We start from the raw sequence: 21,545 nt of genomic DNA on the forward strand, positions 1-21,545 counted from the left end.
TCTGTGCAGTAAAATTTAAATTCTGGCTAGTAACACCCCCCCACTCCAGTCTTCTGTTAGATCATTTTATTGCTAGTGCTTGAAATGTTCCAATATTTTATGAAAATCCCCAGGAATGCAGCATGTGAATTTTATTTATGCCAATTTCAGGCTCAAGGAAGAAAAAAAAAAAAGAAATATTTCTGAGTCTTAGTTGTTTTTTGGTTTTAGTAGGGGTGTTTTGGTTGCTTGTAAGCTTTTGAGAGGTACCTTTTCTGGAAGACTCTTCAGAACTTACTGATACAGCTAGTAACTCATGCTTCTTTGGCCAGGCTGATTTATTTTTGGGGGGTGGGGGTGACTTGGCTTATACACACTTTGGTGGTTGGAAAATTTGAACATTTGGACCCTCTATTAATTTTCAGCCAAACTACACATGATCAGACTGTTTTTAAGATCTCAGTCTTTGGCTTTTAGTTTTGTAAGCTGGCTTCTTTATGTAATGACTTAAATTCTGGAGCAATTTCTGTGGTATCTTGACAGTATATTTTTGTACAGCTTCTTGTGAGACACTGCAGTTGTCTATATAGGATTACACTATATATTTGGAGAGAGAAATACAATTTTGCCGTAGTCAGTTGAGCATAGCATGCGAGTCAGGTGAACTCTTCCTAAACCAAGTAGGAGCCCTTAATTTCTTATTTGGGAGAAAGATGGGAAAGAATATTCCTAGGTTTCCGATGGTGAACACCAGTCATAATTAACATCTTTTAATCATTCTTTCAGACTTGTTCTTTTTCTGTGTTTTTGTTCGTTTTGGGGGATTATTTCCCTGAGAAAGGGTGAAGTACTGATCTGGCAGTTGTATTACTAATGTGTCTGAAATGAGTCATGAGTTTTGGCCAATTGCTTTTTATGATCCAGCCGTTTTAGAACAGTGTTTATGGAATTCCGTATCTTAGTGTTATGCTCCGATACCATTAGTTGTATATTAAAGTCATGAATGTATGCTGTAATCTTTTTTGGATTTTTTACTAGCAGCTAAGAACAAGTTTGGGATTGTAATTCTGCATATGTTATATCAGTGTTGAGGCATTTTATATTGATGTTTGTAAAACATGCAGATCTGATTTGGGGTCATTTGCTGTGTAATGGAAACTGTTATAAATAAACATTCTATATTTTTCTTTTTAATGATGCTATTCTATTCCACTTGCTGTTGCTGCTAAGATAGCGAGTTCTATTGCTTCATATTTCTATTAATATGTACTTGTTGATGTTGATGTTTCCAAAGTCATCTTTCACATGCACCCCAGACAAAATGTTTTACGTATACTCACAGAGGATGTGGGCAGAATCTGAATCTATTTTTAGGTTGGCCTCCAAAAAAAAAAAAAACCCAGAGAAATACAGATCTGACTTTGGTGTTGGTGTAAGTTGTTACTGTTGCTGACTTGGAAATCAAGTAACATCTGTGGAGTCCAACAAGGCCTTCAGTTTATATATCAGATTACTAGCAGAGAAACTTTTCTGTATTTGCATTTAAAAAGGTGGTGTAATGTAAGACATGGAATAAATATGGAGATGGGAGACTGAAATAGCTTAGTTAAAAGTCATTTTTGTCTTACAGCTGCAATGAGAAGCTTTAATGCTTTACAATTCTTGATAATCTTAACTTTGTCTCACAAGCCTGAGTATCCAAACTACAATGAACACAGGTTTAAATGTAGTTGAAAGTCATATCATGGATCTCGTGAATTCCAATACCTGGAAAATAGTGAAGTTGAAAATTTGTCAAATTAGTTATTCACAAAAAAGTAAAATTTTTGTGTATCTTAACTGAATTGTATTTCTTAGTAATATGCCCAGCCCTCTGGGAACTGAATGTCTCACTGCTGGCAGATGTCTGATGGCAAATCAGGTTAGAAAAGCAGAACTGCACTAGACCAACTGATTATCAGCCAGATATGTCTAAGCAAATACACAGCTGATCAAGAACAGCTTGCTCTATTGCCACATTTGCAGCATCTGCAGATGAAGTGATTGCATGTTGATATGTGTCAATATGTCATGAGGGTGATAAGGCGTATTCTGGCCCTCGTCTGCTATTTCTTCAGAAACGTCTGCTGTCGCTGTGGCGGGGTTGAGGGGAGACAACACTTAATATTGTGGTTCTGTTACCTGCTAAAAGTTTTCAAAGCAAAGGACAAAAGTGGCTTTGAAGGTTTTTGCAGTGTCGTGTATAAACCGTAATGGGAGCATTTATAGATGTGGTTTGGGATTCAGTAGACCTTATAGAAGTTGTATCTATGACCCAATTTGCCTCTTAGTGGCTAAGTTAATCCTGAAGTCTATACTGCTACAGCATACTATTGGACCTAATCCTTCACTTAATGCCCAGCAAACAGTATGTTGTTTTCCTGAGGTGACTGATGATACTAATTTCCAAAAAAAAACCCAAGTCTGGTTATGTTTGAGACTTTTTGCAGTTGGACATTAGAGAGCAGTGCTTCTTTGAGGAGGAATTTCTTCCCTGTGAGAGTGATGGAGCACTGGCACAGGTTGCCCAGAGAGACTGTGGAGTCTCCTTCTCTGGAGATCTTCAAGGCCCGCCTGGATGCAACCCTGTCTAACATGCTCTAGGTGACCCTGCTGAGCGGGGAGGTTGGACTAGATGATCTCCAGAGGTCCCTTCCAACCTTACCAATTCTGTGGATCTGCTCCACTTTAAAACAAGCATATTTGAATAGTGGAGCGGTTCTTAAAGCCAGTGCTTAAAAGTGACGGCTCTCAGGACGACAGCCAAAAGAAGCCTGGGACCGGTGGAGTGTCTAACTGAAGAATACAGTTTAGATTTCATAAATTTCAAAATACAGTGGGAGGGAAGAAGAGAGGGAGAGAAAATTATCGGGGAACGTTTTGCTCACAGAGTATTCAAAATAACAGGGCAGCCATTTCTTCCTCCACTAAGATCCTGCGCAGGGAGGTTGGCTGTCTCTTGGAGACTAGTTAGCTCAGTTAAAGAAGGGACTAGGCAAAATCTCAAGCAGTTTGCCCACGGGAGCCTTACATTAAAAGTCTTTATTGTGGTTTAAACAGGCTTTTTTCTCCCATAGAATGATTCTTGATCTTTATTTTGGCTTACACCCTGTGACCTATGGCAAACTTTCTCTGCTGATCCATCCCCCGAAGTTTTGAGATTCTGTAGCTGAAATTGATATTAAAAATCGATGTATGATTACAAGAGAGATTCTGTCAGTCTCCTGGGTAATGACTCATCTTCTGGATAGTGACTCACTGAAGTTATAAAAGCATAATCTTTTAACAAATTTTTTTTTAATAAAGTGCTAATGAAAAGCAAAGCACTGTATGCACAGTAAAAACCTCAATGTAAAATACTTAAAATTTTTGTTTTCTTCTGCTTCTGTGATTTATCTTGAAATGATGAATGTTTTGCATAATGTTTGCCAGAGTGGATTTTCCTAAAGGTATTTTTCTAGCTGTCAGGATAGTGTGCCTGGTTTACGATGCTATGACCCTTTGTCCCAGCTGGCACAATCTGTTTGTTTGTTTGTTTTGTTTAGTTTAGCAAATTCATCGGGAATATATTTCTCAGTTTCTTCTTGTTATGCTATTTTTTTATGGCTCTGTTGTTTTTCTTCCTATGCCACTGGCTTGTTTTGGTGTTTTGTGGAGGGGCATGTGGAAGGAAGGAAACTTAAGAAAACTCTTCTGCATTTGGTATTCTGTCTTTGATTATGGCACAAATAAGGTTAAAATTAAACTGTAGGGGCACTCATATTTTATATTGTATTGAGCATGTTTGTATAATTAGGGATTTGTGGCATCTTTTAGCAAATCTTAAGGTTAGTTTTATTTAACTTGCCTGGTTGTTACTCCGGAAACGGTCAGTCCTTTCAAGGCCCCAATACTCTGTTCTTAATATTCTGATCTACCTAGCTCTTAGATCTGGCTCCATTGCAGCTCCTATCTGGGTAATACAAATGTCTTTGTAGGCGTGGTAAATGACAGCTTAGTCACAACCCTGAGAGGCAGTTTGCATCAGCAAGGCTCTTTATTACCGTGAATGTTGTGTGCCTTTCCACGCCCGAGCTGTGTGCAGCCTACCTACCACCTCTGCTTCACGGTTTTCTAGGTGTTGATTATTGGAGCAGCGTTCCTGTACTGATTGTTCTTTGTGTTAGCACTGCATCAAGCTCAAGCTAATGAATCCTGCCTTTTGGAAAAGTACATCAGCTCCCTTTCAGCAGCACCTTAACATAGGCATGCTAGTTCTGTCGGAGCAGCATGCCAGAGTATGTTTGTGCCTTAGCCTAGGCAAAATGAGCTCTTTTTTGGTAGAAATACACTGTATCCTATCAGATTTATTTTGGAGTACTTAAAGGAAGATTTGCTATATTGTTCACTGCAAAGATGATTCCTTTCCAAGGACTGATCATGCCCCATTTGGTTAAAAACTTGCTTATCCGAGACCTATGGGTGCACGTGCTAGAGCCTGCAGAGCACTGCCGCAAATGTTCCGCCTGAGGAGCAAGCGGGGAAGGCACGAGGCTGTAGAGGATACAGGCTGTAACTCTGCTGTCAGCAAAGCAGGGGAAGGCTTGTCCAAGAGATGGAAGCAGAAGGATCTGAGCACAGGCTTTGAAATTAAATCTCTTTCGTGTCCCCTTGTGAATAAAACTTGCTAAGCACAAGTTGCCTGGCTTTGTAATCCTCCCTGCAGAACTAAATCATCTGGTGAAATAAGGAAGTTGGATCACATCTTTAGCACTCTTACCTTCATTTTCAGAGAGTCCTCTTGCAAGACACTTCTAAGAAACCGAGTTCTTTAACTGCTTAAGTACAGTAAATCCAATTTGTCATAGCTACTTTATTTTTTCACTGAAAAGAACTGGGAGATTGGAATTTAATATTTGATCTTCTTGCTGAATTTCCTAGAATGTCAAAACTGAGAATGCTAATCCTTCTTTCCTTCTAGAGCTTTCATGGATCCTTGCTATCGAATCATAATTCACATTAGCCACACTTTCCTTTGTAATACTTTCCCTGTGCCCTCCACCTCTCCTGAGTTAGCAGCATCAGTTTTAAATCCATAGTATTGCCCTCTGATCTGTTTTCTTCTCTTCTTCTTCTCAACATGTCTGTACATTTTTAATATAGCTTAGAGAAAATATTGCATATTGTGGCAGATCGTATAACTATTTTTGTGCAGTGTGTTGGGGTTTATTTTTGTGGCATTTCTGTTTGCTTTTTAAGGTTGTTGCATTACTGTATGCCTGTCCTGTTTTACAAAGGTGTGGTCAGGCCGCAAGAGGGAAAGTTCTGTTTTTAGTTCAGTGGAAACCTGTGAAAACAGAAGTTTCATTTTCAAGTAAAAGTTCAGCTGGGCACATAGTATTTGGACAGATGGACTCATGGAGGTCAGAGTGGAGCATACAGAGCAAAGACACAGCAAAATAATGTGCAGAATAAAATCGTAGCATAGCCTCAGCCATTGCAGAGAGAAGATGATTTTTAGGACACATAGGGATCATGCGAAGTTACTACCATGTAGGACTCTAAAACTTTCTGGATTGACAGCAGCATGCCTGAAAAAGGGGACTTACTCTGCAAGATACTTCAGATCAGAAGGAATTTATTTTTAAACCCTCATATTTAATATCTCATTATGGACTTCTAAAAATTGCTTTAAGAAAGACTGTATAATATAATAAATCTTGAACTGTATAAAGTTAGATACTGGTATAGGCTTTTGATATTATTGCTTTCTCACTTCAAGGACAAGATATGTAGGTATATCTACATCAAAATGCTGGCTGACTCCAAAATGCTATCTAACAAATGCACCCTTTTGTAAGGAGTTATTTTTACAAAAAGATGGAAAAGATCTATCTTTTTCATCTGTGTAGTGAATTGGAGAATCACTCCTTTGATCACTTTTCATGTTTATTGCCATGGTAATGTCATTGTGCCCCCCTTTGAGTCTCTCGTGGAATACTAAAGCCTGCTTTTATAGTGGCATGCTTTCTCTTTTCTCCCATAGCTATACCTTTATGGATAAAGATACTGTGTTACAGTAGCACAGCAAGAAAGCTTTAAGTTACTTGGACATTAGCACTACATATGTTTCAAGTTCCAGAATTTTCATCCAGCATAGAATTACAAGTTTGGGAGCAGAACAGAAGTGTAAAAGCCTTTCAAAGTGATAGTGAAGAGGATCGAACCTTTGTAGGCCCCAAGGCAATTCATTTGGTAATGTTCCAGGCAATAGCGTGACACACAAATAAAGGTTTTCTTTTTCGTTTTTAATTATCATGGTGTTTTTAAATTTAGTATACAACATATTTTTCAATCTTTGAGATTCAATTCTAAGGCTAACTTTGTTTCTTGGGGTTTTTTCCTGTGTTTTGTTAAAATAAAGCATGATTTAAATTATTTCCCCAAAAGGCTTGAAAATGCACAAAAATGAAAAATTTAAAGTTATACTCAAGAAAATTGTGTAATTAATTTGGTGATTTCTTGAGTAAGAGGCTTTTTACTAGCTGCTTTCCTATTTGGCTAGCAAGAGGATGGCTGAGGTCTTGAATTTAGTGCCTTTTCTGTCGTTGAGATTTTATTATGCAACCACTTAATTAATTTTTGGTTATTTTATTATCCAAATGATAATCCAAATGGCACTCAGCACATCTCAAAAACTTTTATCTTTTAGCTTTTTTCCCTCTTCCCTTCCTTCCTCTCACCCCTCCTATTTTTTGACCAGTTCTAGGTAGGAGAGTGAGAAAAATGACACCAAAAGTCTGAATTTCCCATTTCTACTATTCTTTTCTCTCTCTTTCTTCTCCTTGCTCCTTCCTCTCATATCAGAGTCTCTTTTACCCAGTATTTCCCTTAGACTTTGAAACTCTGTCATACTGCTTCTGTAGTTCTCAGTATTCAACTGAATCCTTGTTTAGATACCAGCAAGAACTTGCATTACTCATGGGTTGCTAAGTAGTAACTGCCATTTTATTTTCTTTTTCTTTTCCCCATCTCCTCTCTTTTTCCTCTGTCCTGCTGCTTGTATGCTAGTGTTGACAATGCTCTATGTAGAAGATCTGTCTCTAGGTTTATAATGTTGGATATAACTGCTGAAAATCTTTGCTGTCTTAACATGTGAGTGCAAGTTGTTCTGTCAACTCAAAGTTTACCCAACTGTTTTACAGTTGATACTGCTGGTTTTGATGAATCCAAGGGAAGTATGTTTAAACAGCAAAGATTTATTGCCAAGACTACTATTTTTTTGTGAAGTTTTCCAGATCTGTTCTAATAGAAGATCTTAATTCTTTTTTTTTTTCTTTTTTTTTTTTTTCCTGTGTAAGTGTCCTTTTAAAAGGAATTCAACTTGGATAGAAAATTCTTGACATGAAGAAAAAATCTTTACTATTCACTGAATAACAAGCTTTGTTTAAGAGGATATTCATTAAAGACAAACTTGATAATCTGTCAAAAAAGCTGATAGAAGTCTTTTTCTATCAGAAAAGAACTACTAGTTGAAGAATAGAATTAAAAGCTCTCCTTTATTATTTTTAATAATTTGTGGTTGCTAGTCAAAGTTCAGTATTTTTCTTGTTTTCAGTGAAGACATAATATCTGGGAAAGTTGCTTGTGTTTACCTGTAATCTCCTTCAGAGGAATCTCACTTGGTTATTTGGTTGAAAACTTGAAGAGATATCCACCCCACACTGCACTAATATGTTAATGAACACATGCAAAGTTGATGTACTGTAGTGTGTTTTGATCTGTTCCGGATGTCTGTATTAAATAAAAACTTCCATCATAACTGGACTAGAAAAAGAGTCAAGCTGCAGGTGTCTCTGCCAAAATAAGGCCAACCAAGATACTCAAAAGGTCAAGGAGGTCCAAAGCTGTACAGAATTGACAATAGTAATTTTGTGACTGAAGGATTGTATTTTGAGATCTCTAGGAGATGAGAAAGGAGGACTAAAAAAATTGCTGAAGAGGCACAAAAGGGATCTGTTTTGTGGCCCAACTAGCATGGTTGCTGTTACACATGAAGATCTACTGGCCAGTCAGAAACAGTAAGAAAATGTGGTGCACTAGGACATGCCTACTTTTTCTCACTGCAGCAGCTGCCATTAGAAAGTCTGCTGGAAACTTAACCACTCTGGCATCAAATTTGGGGAATACAGTGTCTGTGCACAGGGCACACACCTGAGAGAGGTCATATTTTGCAACATCAAAATCTACTGGTAAGTAACTCATTTTCACACCTGCTGATCTAATTTCTCAAAGTCCATCAATATACCAGTCCAGATGTTTCACTGTCTCGCTACAATACCAACAGTTTGAGAGTTACCTTTTATTTTAGAGTTGCTCTTACAGATTTTAGTTATATTCATGTGTGCTATCAATTTGAGTTTGCATTCCATATTTCCTGTCTTAGATAAAGGTTTTAAAGCTTGTTCTTTCTTATTCAAATGTTTTTATTTTGTTAAGCTTTTATTTTTACTTTTACTTTTCACTACTCAGGTAGTTCTTGAACTGGAGCACTCATCTGATATAATTCCCTTTCTTAGGGAATTAATCTGTTTGGTTTATTTCCTGTCTTCATCTGCTGGTAGGAGGGCAAATTGCCAATTAGACTGGCATTTTCTGGATTTGGAGAAATTAAACTTGCAGGTAAGAAATTACTGGTTTTCCATAGGTATACTTGGACAGAATTTTTTGTTTATTAGACAAAAAAAAAATGGGTAAATGGGTCTTTCAGAACAGGCTTACAACACCATGAATCTGTATTTGATCTAGGGGAAATCAGAATTGTTATCTAGTTGAAAAAGGAACCAGAAGTTCTAGGTGGTTACTGAAATGAGGCTTTTCTGTATTAACTTGGTCCAAACTTGAGACAAGTAATTTTTTTTGACTCTCAGAGATGATAAAATCACAGTATATTAAGTGACCAAAGATTTTATATCGTTTCCATTCTGTAGGCAGGAACCCTATCTGGAGTTGTTTTTGTCCCTATTCACTACTATGAGTCAATCGAGTTGCATCAAAATTTTATGATTCACAGGTTTTAGAAGCAGTTAATTTGGAATTCCTTATCCTTTTGAAAGGGTGTTGAACTGCCAGTAGGGATGCTAACTGAAACAGAACTGTTTGTGGGGTTACATTATTAATTAAATAAAACGAAAAATAAATTTAAAAAATGTGAATTCATTTTTAAACTTTGACCATTTTGCTGATCCATTTTCAGAGTGACTCTCATGATTGTACCACAACAACTGAAAGGGCAATTTAACTGGAAGCAGGGTAGAAATGAGTAGTGATTTGTTGGTTGCATTTTTTTTGTTGTGTGTGTACCATACACAATGATATTCTGCTTGTTTTCATAAATAGTTGTAAAATCATAAAACAAAAATCTCCAATAAGAAAATCAGAGTTGAACAAGGTTAGTAAGACAGACAGTGAACACTAGTGGAGAATTATCAAAACATCTCACTCATCTCACTTTTCCCTACATAAGTACACAATTTAAAGACTGAAAGTCAGAAGTAAGCAGTGACATTTCTGTGAATAGCTGTGTAAAACTGATGTTAATACTGTGGCTGTTCCTGTGACTCCTTGGATAAAAGTAAGGGCATTTAACGACTTGCAGGGAGCATGTAAGTGCCTGCTTCGAGCAGAGATATATGAGTAAGTTGGTAGTATGTTACTGATTAGCTAATAAATCATTGGTGTTCTTTTTTTTTTTTTTTTTTTTTTATCAGGCAAGAACTTGTTAGCAATACTTTTTAAATGAATCCTTTCTTTGTTTTCTAAGAGGAGCTTGTTTGAAGAGCGGATCCTGATGTAGAGAACAAGAATATAGCTGTATAGTTATATAGGAGCCACATATTTATTTGTATTTAATGACATATTCTAGTATTTTGAATTTGTTCTCATCTTTTTTTTTTTTTTTCTCTCTAGTAAGCTAGTAGTTGCTTACTAGTTATTTTGAATTTGTGTGTAGGTGGTCTTTTAGGTTAGAGTTTTTTTTTGTTTGTTTTGGAAAAGGCTAAAATGAGATAAAATCTAAACATAGCTTAAAATTGGAAGCAAAAGCTTCTCACACTGTATGTTTCATACATTTAAAACACTGAAAATTTTGCAGTCTTAGTTTTTGTGTACATTATGCTCTTTTTCCAAATGTGCTTTATGGGAAGTCCATGTCATGGAGGTGAAAGGATATTTGATTACTTGAAAAATAATTTTTTTTAAAATAGATTCTGTCTCCAGTGTCATTGCTAACTCTCTTCTTTAGAAAGCCCCAACAAGCATTTTGCTAAGTTTCCCACACTAACCCTTTTTCAGAATGTAAGTAGTTCATAAGTTATTTCCATAGGAATTAAAAAATGTCTTCCTCTCTGCCATCTTTTTAGTATTTATTGATTTTTTTTTCTTAATAATGTTTTTCAGAACTTTAAACAGGTTGTGAAGTTACCTTAGAAAAATATTTATTGGAATGAAGACTGCTCAGGGCAAAAATGTTGACAGCAGGAGAAATGTAATTATTTTCTTCCTGTAGGTCAAAATTAAACTTCTAGAGCATTTTAAAGCAATGATTAGGCAAAGGTTGACAGCAGGAGAAATGTAATTATTTTCTTCCTGTAGGTCAAAATTAAACTTCTAGAGCATTTTAAAGCAATGATTAGGCAAAGATTTAAGCAATCTGCAATATAAGAGGTGGATACAATCTACAGAAGTCTTATTCAAGTATGATTTTGTGGGGAGAAGAACATTCTCCACTTAAATGACTTGAAATCATTCTGTCTTTTCATAAAAATGCTTTTTGTCTCCAGAATCACTTCTTTTGGGGATGACATGTTTGCTCTGTTTCCTAAGTGGAAATAGTTAAATAAGTGCTACTTCTGTTGGTAGATTAATGGCTGGGAGTTGATAGTATTTTGATCCATATTAAGGCATAGGGAAAATCAGATACCTGTGGGCTTTTGTCTTTAAATCTGTGAATCTTTAAAACTTCCAGAGGAGGTGACAGTTTTACATAGCAAGTTCATGACTTCTTTATTGGCTTGTTTTTGTGGTTACATTTAACAGCTCTTCTGCAAGTGGTCCCTAGAGTCCAGGGGCCTTCAGACCACAGGTTGATGTGATTAGTCTTGACTCTCTAGATACTCTATCTCTAGAACTACTAGATAGTCTTCTAGGCAATTGATATCACTTGTGAATTTATTTTCTATTCTATGAATAGTTTTTCTCTATATAGGATACTGAACATATCCACTGTCATGAGTTGTAAGTAAACAAAAACTTTGTTTGTTACAAAACAGAGCTTTTTTTGCTTTTTGCCAATGTGACTGTAAAGGCATAGAAAGGATTATAAGTAGAAGCGATACCAGTTAGCGTAGATGGGGAAGAAAGTACACAGCTTTCAGACAGCCAAGAATCTCTTCAAGCTTAGAATAAGTGAGTATAATGTCCCATACATCAGTTTAATCCTTCTGCTCTCTTAATAAGTTGCTATGTATTTATATATATTCTCCCTACTCTCTGTAAACCTGACTGCACTCCTCAGTCTCATTGAGTTAGCACACGGTAGCCTGCTCAGTCATACCATACATGATGCCTTTCATTTATTCAAAAAAAAAATAAAATAAAAAAAAGGACGGAAAAAAAACACACTACCCTCTTGTGACCCCTCATTAACATTCACTGTATTCTCAATGTACCAGCTACCTTTCTCTGATAATTATATACTAAAGTTAATGTTCTCATCTTTTATTTTGCTTTCAAGTTTTCTATTTCCAGTCTGAAGTAAAGGGGTTAAAAGCTGGTTTCTGCTTTTACTCTAATATTGTATGATTTAATATATAACTGTCTACAAAACTTACCTTGCATCTTCACTTAAATCATCACTGCTACAAAACCACTATCAGTAGAAAACTATTTTATTGAATTTTATTTAAAAATTGAGCTGCCTACTTGTGATCTTAAGTATTAGTCATGTGATAACTGTTTCAGTTTCCTCACATCAATAAGCCTTTAACAGACCTGATTAATGCTTCAGGTACCCCACTGAAAGGAATACCATGTAAGATATTTGAAATTTCTAGCAGCTTTGGATAATCAAAGCACTGCTTCCTACAGACTCTGTAGAGAAGAGGAGGTGTGAGGGAGATACCATGGTAGAAAAGTTGATTGTTTACCTGCATAAAAGTTGGGAAAATTTATCATTTTAAGGCAAGTTTTTGAAAATAGTTTTGTTCACTGTGGTGCTTCACCATCTTTTCTTGCAAAATTGCTGTGCATCTGTCTTTCTTCTCTTCCTTCTCACCTGCTAAAAATTATTTGCTGGACTTGCTATTGTCTTACCTTGTTTTGTGGGAGATTTTGATTCTTTGGGCAGTATTGTGTGCCCTTACTGGAGGCTCTTGTCTAGACTATTTGAATGTCACCAGAATCAAAATTACATTGTAAAAATAGATCTGCTGACAGTATTATTCATTAATTAATATGTGTACCATCAGTAGTTATTTAATTTTCTGTACAATTTGTCATGTCAGATAACAATGTTGCATTTGGCTTTGAACTCCTGAATACATTCAGTATAGAAATGCAGTAACATTAGTTACTTGTTTCAGGCCGCATGTATTCTAATGTGGTATAAAGCAGCACTTTACCATTGCTTAAGATGTCTTGGCATTGAAGATTTATAGATTTTTTTTAAAAAAGCAGTATTTTGTTGTTTCTAAAGATATGCTGTAGCAGTGTATGTTGCAGGTTGTTTTGCACGATTGGAAAAAGTTGTCTTTGTGACAAGAAAAAAGTCTTGTCTTGAAACCTGAAGACCCAGGAACCTTCCTTAATTCTGCATGACTTTTGATAATTTCCAATGTTGGTAGCTTCCTCATTTCCAGAACTTTAGAAAACTGATCTGCTTTATGGGAATGATGAGAGGCAAAACTTACTTAAGCATGTAAGTTACTCAGTGAAATGTGTTTCACATTTCAGAAGAAATGTGTTAACATTTTCAGTAATTTAGAGGAGTGAATTTCTAGAAACTGTAAAGCAGTAGAAAACAGAATAGCTACATGTCATATTTTACCTGGAAGCATATCATGAAGTTAACACATCTGTGGGGTGTGTTTTTTTTGTTTTGTTTTTTGTTTTGTTTTGTTTTACTTTTTTCCCAATTTTTTACAGTTTTAAAGAACATCGTGTTTCCATGCAAAATAGTTGGCTTGTTAATAACTATCATGCAGGTAGAAAGCATTTTTAAAATGCAGGTTTATAGCTTCTGCAGAAAGAGTGTTATTTCAACTCTTTATATTCCTAAATACTTTTTTGTTTGAGTTGCTTCCCACAGGAAAAGTTGAACAGTTTTATGGAACTGTTTATGAACTGCTTTATGAAAATTGCAATCTGTCAGTCACTTGAAGTAGAACATGAACTTGGACAGAACTATTTGTTCTGTTTTTCTTACTGTAACTTAAGGAATTGCATTTAATGGAGTTCTTTTCATATTCATAGGACTGTGCTAAAGAATAATGATTTGAGATCAAGACAAGAACTGACTACTCACCTCACCAATCAGTGGCCTTCCCCAGGAGCTCTGGATGTCAATGCTGTTGCCTTGGACACTCTACTCTATAGAAAGCACAATCAACAATGGGATGAGTAAGTTGAATTTTTATTGTTTCACCTTTAAAGGAGCACAAACACTCAAAATTATACGTTCCCCTTAGCATATTCTTAAATGTATCCTGTCAGAATTACCCTTTAGCATGTACAAGTTAGCAGAAGAGTTCAGTTTTTCTTACTTGCCATAAGATTTTCCTTTTCTGGAATTAATCAAAATTTTTGTTCACTGTTTTGGGAAAAAACAGTGTTTTAGGAAACAGAAGAAATAGAGAAAGTATTTAAGAGAGGAAAATTAACTATTTATTAAAAAAAATCTTGTAAAGGAAAACTAGAGTTTTCTAATGAAATCTTTAAATGCATTACTCTTATTACTTGTTTTACAGAAAAAGTTTTCAAAGCTTGGACCAACTTTCAGCAGAAGTTAGTCTTTCTCAAACCTCTCTGGATCCAGGTCACTCACAAGATGGGAAGCAGGATGGAATAAACTTGTTAAATGAAGGTATAGTACCTGTCTGGTGGCTTCATTTTATTTCATTCTTCATAGCTCTGGTGTCCAATCCCTGTATGATGAATCTTCAGCATGGACAAGGAACTGAACTGCATACTTTTCCTATTGTTATGCAAATGATTTCCCCAAGGACTTAATGTAAAAGCGATTTGCATTTGTCAAGAGTCCCAAAAAGGAAAATAATTGCAGGACATTGCACTGCTTTAAGGCTACTCTTCAAATATGTTCCGTATCTTCTTTCTGCATCGCAGAACCAGAGACAGTTGGATGCAAGATGTACGAATGAGAGTAGTAGTTGCAAATCCATGCCTTTAAGCTTTCTTTTAAGAAACAGAACTAGGATCACCTCTGGAATAATCCAAACAAGTAGGAAATTAAAGGGCTTGAATATTCAAGTTAGTTATAGTAGAAGGAGGACAGAGGATCCTACTTGAAACTATCTATGGAGATTCAGGCTGATAATGCTTCCATTAAAACAGAGAGGAAGATGATACAGACCATGCCAGTATGAGATACCATTATACAATATACCATACCAGTATAATAGCTCCATCTTGTGGACAATTGTGAAAAGCAGAAAAATGCTGGAAGACTTGAAATAGTACTATTTTGGGTAAGGAACGGAAATTATTATAATTAACTTTTTATATCTCATCAAATGTTAACTTTGAATATTCTCTACAGTATGGAGCCTTACTAGTTCATAATTCTAAAATTTCTTATTTTAAAAATACAAAGGATGTGAAAGCAGATCTGCTTTCAACTGGTTTTTGCAATACTAGTCCTTTTAAGTTTATGTTCTCCTCTGTGAATTAAGGTGTGACAAAAACACTGATAATATTTTAGGTTTATCTTTAAAAATAGCATGATGTCTCACATCTAAATTAGTGAGGTCCATCACCTAAGCATAAGACACAGTATTGTAACAGCAAGATCATATTCCTATCGTCTACTTCTCCGTATGGCAGCTTTAATTAAAAGATTAAAAATAGTAAACTTTCACTGTACTACTGAGGGAGGCACATGAGCTAATTCATGAGGTAGATTTTAGTTTTCCGGTTGTTGAATTTAGAGGCTATGCCTAAAGTGTGTTATACCACTCTTAGTGTAATTTATGTCCTCCATAGTTTCTAAAACATCTTTTTTTTTTTCTGTGAATGAAAGATTTTTCTACTAGTGAAGATTTTAAAAGGGCTAATCTTTTTAAGGAAGCCTATTCAGTCATTCAGGCAAATCTTGGTAGAGGTGAGACCCAAAATGTACTGTTAAACGTACTGTAAATGATGCAAGAGAAATGCATGTCACTTACATTTCCATAATGAATTGTTTGGGTTGTTTTTTGTTTTCCTTACATCCTTCTTGAAGAGTAAAACTTTTCTGTCAGGAACGTGAGACACAGTTTTAAGAAACACCAGTTTATAGATGCGGGGTTTTGTTTTGTTTTGTTTTTTAATTCCAGCAGATGTGCTTCTCAGTAAAATCTTGTGCCTATGGTCTTTAAGTCACTTTTAAAATCTAGTTCTAGTTGACTATGAGTGGTTACCTAATCATTTCTATACTGCAGGTTAGCCAGGAGGATGAAATAGAGAGATTTTTTTGTAGGACAGCTTTTGTATCATGTAGTATAGTAGCTGGCTTGACACCAAAATAAGTTCATCAGGTAGTCTGAGAAAGGAGGGTCACTAACTGGAGAAATTGTCCGATGTAGCTTTATACTTAGAAATTTATCTCGTGTTGAATTTCAGGTGCATTTGAAGGATAGGGTAGACACTTGCACTGCCACTCTTGCACGGTGGGACCTTTTCCGTAGTGGGAGTCTGGCACACTTCAAATTAATCAAGAAGGATAGAAAAAAAAATGAAACAGGTTCATTGTCAAGGAAATACATCTGCATTCCAGTTAATTCTACTTCTTTCTTAGAGATTGAAAATGAGATGTCTGGTTGTGAGGTTGCATTAGTAATGTCACTTCCATTTACAGTGTGTTTAATTAAAAGAATTGCTTGACTTGGTAACTTCTGTTCACTGTGTAGTCAGTGGAGCCTCTGCCTCTTCCTCTGCAGGAGACTGACCAAGCCCAGCCTGGTATGCAAGGTTCACAGTCTCTGTCCCAGGTGGGCAGTAAAGGTGCCGAATGATGTTTTCTTGACTGTGTTTGTGAAGTATGTGTGCTAAAGTGATAACATGTAATTGATAGTAGGGTTCATGAACCAGTATTCTCTCTTGCTTCAGTTTTCTGCAGCCAGGTAATCTTGTGTTGTAGTAATGATTAGCTTAATCCTTGTTTTCCTTAACAGGGAAGGAAGACACTCCATCACTGCTTGGTCTCTGTGGTTCTCTTACTTCAGTAGCAAGCTACAAATCTCTCACGAGTCTGAAATCAAGTGAATATCTTGCAAGTCCCACAACAGAGATGACAAGTCCAGGCTTAACACCATCTTGAGTAGATATACACAATACGGAAGAGCTTTTGTGTTGTATGCGTTTGGTTTACATTCTGTAATATGACCCGCAATGAAGACTGCTAAATCTAAGTCAAAAAATATGCTGCTTTATTTTTTTTCTTTTTTTTTCACTGACTTGTTTAATTCACAAATTCTTTCAGTTTTCATTCAAACTTTCTTTTGCAGAGGACTTTTGCAGAGGAACTTTTCAGAATTTCTATTTAAATTATTTAAAATTCAGTCAGGTGCAGGACATACATACTTACAATTTGATGCCACAACTGATTTTTAAAATGAAACAGTTGGAAATCAGTCCCTACTTAACTGCCATGACCTTTCTTCTTCCTTGTAACAGCTAACAGGCTGGCCGTACTCTAATCATGGTGCTTGTTTGCAGTGCTTTAAATATCTGTCAACTCTTGCAGAAGAGACAGGGAATCATTAACTTCAGTCTTTGTAAGCAAATAAATATTTTACTTAGAAATACAGCATTTCATCTGTGTATGTTGCATAGGACCTCAAATTGCGTATTTAACCTATCGATAGATCTTCTCAATTTGACTGAATGTTAAATTTGCGTTCCAGTTAGCATCGTGGCACTTACAAGCTGTATGAATCACGCTGAAAAATCACACTGAAACATCTTTTCTTGAAGTTGCATGAGAACAAATGTAAATCAGTCATCTCAGTCGGACATACCTAGTGATTTATAAATGTTGAAGCAGCTCACTAAATGCTTTTGAGGGACCTGAGTTAGGGATAGTATAAGATCATGTAAGAAACATCTGGTTTTTGGCACTGTATTGCCATGTTGAAAAGATGGGGACTAAGGATGGTGGGCTTAGCACTTTGAGAAGTTTCAATTATGAGTTTATGGGAACATCCTAAGGAGAGTGAAAAAGGGGAAGCAATGAAAATGTAAGGACAGTATTCTCATGTTAGAGTTTTCTCATTCCTGTAGTAGTGCAATAGGTATTCTTCTTGATTAGGTAATATGCTAGAACTTATTTAAATCAATTTTCTCAAAAGATTTGCCATTGATTTAAATTACTGATATAAATTATCTGAGACATTTTTTTAAACAAGATAAACTTTACAGATTACCCTACAGTTTCAGAGTTTGCAAACTAATTTTTGGATTGCAAACTATATTCTTAATTCTTTGTAAGATATAATGAATTCTTTATCTATGAATTTTGCTAATCAAGGTAATGTATATCAGTACGATTGGTAACTTTTTAAACAAAACTTAAGTGCATGTATGTTGTATTTATAAGTGCTAGGGAAAATGCTTTTTTGTGCCAAAGAAGTTTCTTAAATTGTTTACATGAGTAAACAATTGCTTACTTTTAGATGTTTACAATATGTCACTACGCTCTGTACTGTTTTAGCTGATTTGCCTCTTGTAATGGTACCCTTAGCACTACTACTATAGTCTGGTCATTCGAGAGCGAGGGGTTCAAAAGGAGAATCTATTTTCACCTTTACTACAAACTATAGGAATGTTTAGCCTTTTTAAGTATGAGGCTACGCATCTCTTGAAAGCAAGGTACTGATGGATTTAGCTGCAGGAAGTTCAAGATGCTTCTCCTCAACTCTCTAGTCCAGAGTGCTAAGAGTTACTGCAGCCATGGCAGAGTTAAGAACTATTGATGCCATTTTAATGCAGTATTTTAAAGCAGCCCAGCAAAATCCACCTGACCTTGTCTTTCAAGCCTCATGTACCCACCCAAATGAATTAATTTTTGTGTAATAAATTCTGAACATTAAATCCTTTAATACATTGTCAGAATGCCTACTACTTCATGTAACAGCTTTTCTCAGGTTATTGCATCAGTACCTGCTCTCTCATGGCAGTTCAGTAGCATTATTAAATACTAATTTGTAAATTAGAGATGTGTTTTTACTACAAATACAATGAAGGAATCAGGATTCCAGAAGTTAACATTCCACATCAAGGTACAGTAATTTAATCACTTGTTTGCTGTTAAACCCTTCTCCCACTACATCAATATTTTGGAGTGGGGTATAATCATGATTTTCAGTCATGGTAGCTGATGGCTCTTTTCTTGGAGCTACTGATGTGAAATTCATGTGTCATTTAACTTGTCTAACATAGTCTGACAGCACAATGAGTTTGAAAGTGTCACTCATGCATGAGAAATGGGTTGTATGTCTTTCTCAGTTCTCAACATTATTCATTTTTCAAAAAAAATTTGAAAAAAATGCCAAAATTGTATGTTTTGCTGCCTTGATGTCCCATAAATGTTGCATGTAAATTAAACATTTTGTATCATCACTATTTATTAGTTTTTGTGTCTGTTTTAGTCAGGCAGTATAAAGTAAGACCACTTGTAAAATTATAGTGTTGGTGAGTTGACAGCAGATTATTTTCTTGCAAAACAAGACTTCTTTTAATTGCTGTATTTCATTCAGCATGGTCCAAGATTTGCTGTATTACTGTTTTCTTTCTCTAGGGGCTCAAAATAAGACAAAAATACTCTGAAAATCACAATTTTAAACATTTCCAATAGCAGTACCTCTCTTGCCTGTAACACACACTATGAACATCATACTTCCTCTCTTCACAACTACAGTGTTTTTTAGCCCGCACTTAATTTTCAGGGAGGCAAACACACTAGGATATCCTGTTCATAGCAGAACAGGATGGAGTCCATTTCTTGGGTCCAACACAGTTAAAAACCGGTGTCTTGATGACCTGAATATTGAGCTGCTATGTGAGACTTTTGGTGGACTCCCTCATTAAAACAAGCAAAAAACAAACAAAAAAAAAACTTCATTGAAAATGCATGAAGAAAGGATGACGTGATGGTGGTTAAACATAGTTTGAGGCTTCATTAAGAGGAAGCTCTGATTCACTCCAATACCAAAGGGCAAGAGAGAGGCTGCAACAGTTTGTACCACGTACGTGCAATGCTCAGGAGCAGTAGCCAGTGGCCGGGTCGATAGCAGTAAGTTAAAGGTGCCTTTGCCTTCTGAAGGGGCTGAACCAAGCTGGCATGGAACCACCTGTGTTTGTGCCAGTAAACTTGGCCTTCAAAACCGGGTGACTTCATCCATACTGCAGATGAGGAACACTCCCAGGCAGGCTCCGAAGCCTGCTCCTGCCATGGGGATGTGAGGTCCATGTGGGAACACAAGTGTCTTCAACGCTTGTGAATGTTTCCAGGTGAGCTTGCATTTCTTAGTACATGCACAGCCTAAGGATACTACCTTAAGTTACAAAGCCATTGCAGTGACTGTCAGCACAGCCCCCGTGCTCTCTGGGTCTCTCAGGAGCACTTAGTATTTTTTCCAGTTTCAGCTAAAACATTTTTCTTCCTCTAACAAATTTAAATAAACCTAAGAAGAATCTAGTTTATAATATGCATTTACACAAAATAGAGTTGCAAATAATAAACATACAGAGAATCAAACACTTATTAAGCAGTAATAAGTAAGAATTTATTGAATTCATTTTGTATCATCCTCCTTGTAAAGAAGGGTAATTAATTTGTACAGTGGAAGCTTAAAATATTTTACAAGCATTGTTTTAAATATCCAACAAAAAAATCCTCAAACTGAAAATTAACACATTATTTCCATTTTTAAAAGTTCTGCATATAGCTGTTAGAGGGGGAAAGAAAAACACTCTCCTTTTCATAAGTTGGAAAGAACATTCTTTATGGATCTCCAATTGAAATCTCAGATTACTCCCATTCATGTATACTTTTTAACTTCTGAAATGTTAGTAATTCTTCAATACTGCAGAATTAATCCTGACTTTGACAGAAAGCAACTTAAGCATACAAAATTGTTTTCCCTAAAAGACCCCAAACTTCTGCAGGTTTTTTAGGCCATATGCATGAGAAGTCTCAGTTTAGTGGAGTCTGGAAGGAAGACAGATAAAATAGAGTTTACATGAATGCATGCAAAAGCAACAACTATGAGCTTTCAGTGCAACTGTGAGAATAGATAGTATTCTCATGGAGAGAAAAATCTGGAGACACCTAAACTTAGAATTACTATTCTACTTCCAGCTATGTGACAGTTCCTCTAGCATTTCATCCATTCTGAATTGACAGCCTCATTTGTGAGGTGCTACAAAAGGGGTCTGTGAAAGCTTTTTATGTGCCTCTTAGTGTTTTGGCTTTAACATGTGTATATAAATTTTAAAATCAGTTATAAATGTAACCACAACACTTGAAAAACTGGACTGCATGCAATTGTACATGTAGCAGATGCATTTCTAAAGCTTTCTCTTTTAAGTCTTCTGGAAATACCAAGGATCACGCTCTTTCTTGGAAAGTTAATCTCTATTCCAAGTGATAAAACTAGAAATTGCAAGTTTCTTGTTAAATGTGACCTTCCTTTTAAACTTCTGCTGATGTTCCAGCTCAAACTGGATTAGCATTACCTGACACACAAACCGATATACTGAAGTAAGTTAACTCAAGTTTATTCCAAGTTAATTCAATATTACTGTACTGTGAGCTACAGTGTATTTCTATTTAAAATCATGAAAATGTAAGAAGTCAGTCATTTTTAGGGTACTTGATGGCTATTAGTAGTATGCTATTTCTTTCTACCCTCAATGTCTGTGGATACATTATAATTTTTAAGAATAGCACAGCTGCAAGGACAAACATTGTTTGACAGGACAGATGTCTTAGGTGCATGATTAAGCATTCATGAACATCTTGTCCTTATCTATGCTTACATTTTTTTGAACAAAAGTTCAAAAAAAAAAAATCTTATTTACCTATATCTGAAATAAGTTCCTCAGTACAGGACTGAATTACAACACAGGAATATTCTTACTCTGTGCCAGTCTCACTTTCAATTAATGGATGCACATCCTCTCCCAGGAACAGTGGCAGTGGTTACTCTTCATTGCTCTATCCAGTCTCAATTTTTTTTTCCTTCTAACCATCACTGAAGAACGATCAGAGCATT

The 21,545-nt window shown here is 35.9% G+C and overlaps 1 protein-coding gene across 1 annotated transcript in view; it reads left to right on the plus strand.

Moving 5' to 3' along the window:
• The window catches only part of RUNDC3B (RUN domain containing 3B), a 50,320-nt gene extending 33,542 nt beyond the window's left edge, over positions 1-16,778 (plus strand). Inside the window, exons 9-11 of the mRNA XM_062569079.1 lie at positions 13,528-13,674; positions 14,022-14,137; positions 16,443-16,778. Coding sequence (XP_062425063.1) covers positions 13,528-13,674; positions 14,022-14,137; positions 16,443-16,588 — 409 coding nt within the window. The 3' untranslated portion in view covers positions 16,589-16,778. The remainder of the gene's footprint in view (positions 1-13,527; positions 13,675-14,021; positions 14,138-16,442) is intronic.
• Positions 16,779-21,545: the final 4,767 nt, after the last annotated feature.

The sequence above is a fragment of the Rhea pennata genome, chromosome 2 (genome assembly GCF_028389875.1).
Source record: "Rhea pennata isolate bPtePen1 chromosome 2, bPtePen1.pri, whole genome shotgun sequence".
Lineage (NCBI taxonomy): Eukaryota > Metazoa > Chordata > Aves > Rheiformes > Rheidae > Rhea > Rhea pennata.